The sequence below is a fragment of the Cydia amplana genome, chromosome 18 (genome assembly GCF_948474715.1).
Source record: "Cydia amplana chromosome 18, ilCydAmpl1.1, whole genome shotgun sequence".
NCBI classification, from domain to species: Eukaryota; Metazoa; Arthropoda; class Insecta; order Lepidoptera; family Tortricidae; genus Cydia; species Cydia amplana.
Genome location: NC_086086.1, coordinates 10,525,134 through 10,528,121, shown reverse-complemented (window position 1 = coordinate 10,528,121; position 2,988 = coordinate 10,525,134). Strand labels below are relative to the sequence as shown.

The following is a 2,988-nucleotide window of genomic DNA, read 5'->3' as shown; positions in this document are numbered from 1 at the left end:
TATATTTGGACAGTCGCCGCAAGAATCCATCAACGAGGAAATTGTTCCATTCCCTTGCGGCTTTCATTATGAGGAATTTTGGGGCTTTTTGACCGATCACCTAATGGCAGATTTAACTGAAACTTGTGTGTCAAATCTCGAGTTTTACATTTGGATAAATAAAGATAGATCTTTATTAATCCAACTGTTTACTACACTATAACAAAAGGAAATAAATTATTTACCATTTTGTTGTAGTATTATTGGTTGTTAGGCATCTAAACACAAGTTAAGGTGATATATTTTATTAATTCTTAAATTAATGTTGAAAACTTCTAAATAGGTACATAATATTTATATTTTGCCCATAGAGGTTCAGTAGGGAGCGTTTGTGAATAAATAAGAAACGGATTCCGCGTAATGCGTTCTTCTAATAGCCTCCGCCAGCATCATTGAAATGTCTATAATTTGCAGTTTAGGGCAAATTTTCATTAGCTTCTCCTGAGGAATCGTGTTGGTGATGACAAAAGCTTCCAAACTAGAATTGTTTATCTTCTCAATGGCATTTCCTGCTAGAACACCGTGAGTCACAATAGCGTACACTTTATTGGCACCAGCTTCACGCAATTTCTGCGCTCCTTTGACGATAGTGTCGCAAGTATCTGCCAAGTCGTCGACCATGATGGCCGTCCTGTTGTTCACGTCCCCAACTAGAACGGTGGATTCGTCTGTTTCTACCGCACGCTGACGCTCTTTGTGGATGATCGCGAAGTCGATGTCGAGTCTGTCAGCGATCGCTGTCATCCTCTTTACTCCCCCAGCGTCCGGGGACACCATAACGCTACTCCTCCATTCCGGAATGTTCTCCTGAATCCATTTGGTGATCGCAGGTTCCGCGTACAGATTATCTACTGGTATATTGAAGAATCCCTGGATTTGTGACGCGTGCAAGTCTATGGTGATAACGTGATCGGCTCCCGCTACAGATATTAAATTAGCAAGAAGTTTAGCTGCGATAGGGGCGCGACTCTTTCCTTTCTTGTCTTGCCTTGAATAGGGGAAACACGGTATAACTGCTGTTACTCTAGAGGCTGACGCAATTTTGCAGGCGTTGATCATGATAAAGAGCTCCATGAGGTTATCGTTGATGTCGCCACACCCACTTTGAACAATGTATACATCTTCGCCTCTTACAGACACTCCTATCTCGACGCTGGTTTCCTTGTTGCTGAACGTTTTCGTCGTAGCTTTACCCAGGTCGATCCCAAGTCTGCCGACGATTTTCTTTGCTAGTTCTGGATGCGACGTCCCGGTAAATACTTTAATGTTTGGCATTCTTGGGCTCGGATTGATGAATTTCCGTGGATGCGAATCTTCCTCCTTCACTTGTATTTCGTCTGGTTTCATGAGTGACCTCTGATCAACTGCGGAGCTCTAAACTGGGTATTGAGTGATAGTTGTTTGCTCAACTGATTTATCGGAGTTCACGAGCAGGTCGCCTCTATCGATCCCCCGCAATGGAACTTTATTCACTGTTATCAGCTGTAAACAGCAGTCGCAAACACGGTCGAATTGCCTCAAACGTACCTACCTATTATTTATTTGGCTTATCATTTCATCAGCAGTTTATTGTCTAAACTAAACAATGTTATGCTAAACATGATTTGAACCTCATGTAAGATTTAATTTGAGTGATTGCTGTTTATTATAATTTCAAATTAATGAAGTAGGTATTGATTTAATGTAACAAAGAACCAACCGACCTCTATAGAAAACAAGGAAACCCAAGGGAAACCTTTGAGTCCTATTATATTTTGACGCGAACGTCTACGTCACGATCTGTTTCCGTATTTGTTTACGTTATGAAGGTTTAATAATTTGACTTAAAATGTTCACTTTTTTCTTTATATTACACAGTAAATTTTTTGTCAACATATTTTTAGGCCACTCTGTAGAGTTATCTCTGGTGGTTGGTTGAGAAATTGTGTACCGTAAAATGGGGTGAGTAGGGTCAAAACTGAAATTCAAACCTCGATAACATTTTATTTTTACATATGAAAACTGAATGGTGTATATAATAAGTGTTCCGGACGTTTGTATTTTAGTTTTTATTTTATTTTGGGTAGTTCCATTTCATAACTTTGACGATAAAGAGGAAAACCCACCTCACCCCGTAGTGCCTCGTATTTGGGGTGAGAGGGGTTTTCATACAAAGGTGATTTTGGAAGATTGTTGGATCGATTTTTTTTATTATGAGTATTACTATAGCTCCATTTTAAATTGGAATACATTATTTTTGTAGCAGCAGTCTTAAAATCCCTTCTCACCCCCTCTCAAACCTTCTCTCCTCATTCATAACCCACCTCTCCCCGCGAAACCTACTCACCCCGTTTTACGGTATTTATTTTGTAGTAGAATGCATGTATTTTCTAGTATTTTGCAATGCTCCGTCCGTTCACCAGTCTGTACCTGCTACCAGTCAGTAGCTGACCTTAAAATATATTTTTACCAACCGCCGCAGTTAAAGGAGTATGGCTGGTGATTTGAAAGAAATGTCACCCTGAATACCGTGAATATAATAGATGGGAACGGAACTCAAAGAGTAGGTACGGCATCGGCATACGTACATTACATACGTACGCCACGCACGCCACGCCAGGAACGCATTTATCGTCTACGTCCACTGCAAGCTAATAAATACCGTTCACAGTAAACTAACAGCGTCTGCATACAATTTCATATATTCCAATCGGACCACGCCAATTTCTCATGCCAGGGGCCCATTTCTCGAACGGTATTAGTCTAATATTATTAGTGTGTTGTCGTGGTAACCCATACGATTTGACAGTTCGTGGACTAATAATATTAGTCTAATACTGTTTGAGAAATTTAATGGGCCCCTGATCTACGTTATTACCTACATGTATAGCGCTTATAGGCATATGTAATTGGGCGTTTTTTTTTGTTGTCCCCTACACTATTTTTCAAATTTGGGATTTTTTATGTTAT

General features: G+C 40.0%; 1 protein-coding gene across 1 annotated transcript; it reads right to left on the bottom strand.

The window, feature by feature from the left end:
- Positions 1 to 348: 348 nt before the first annotated feature.
- LOC134656646 (ribose-phosphate pyrophosphokinase 2-like) lies at positions 349 to 1,478 on the bottom strand. Its single transcript, XM_063512203.1, has one exon. It carries the CDS (start codon positions 1,384 to 1,386, stop codon positions 355 to 357), a length of 1,032 nt encoding a protein of 343 aa, XP_063368273.1. The 5' UTR covers positions 1,387 to 1,478; the 3' UTR covers positions 349 to 354.
- Between the last annotated feature and the right edge of the window lie 1,510 nt (positions 1,479 to 2,988).

Excerpts from the sequence above, each read along its gene's own strand:
- LOC134656646 (XM_063512203.1), bottom strand. The coding sequence starts at position 1,386 with ATGAAACCAGACGAAATACAAGTGAAGGAGGAAGATTCGCATCCACGG.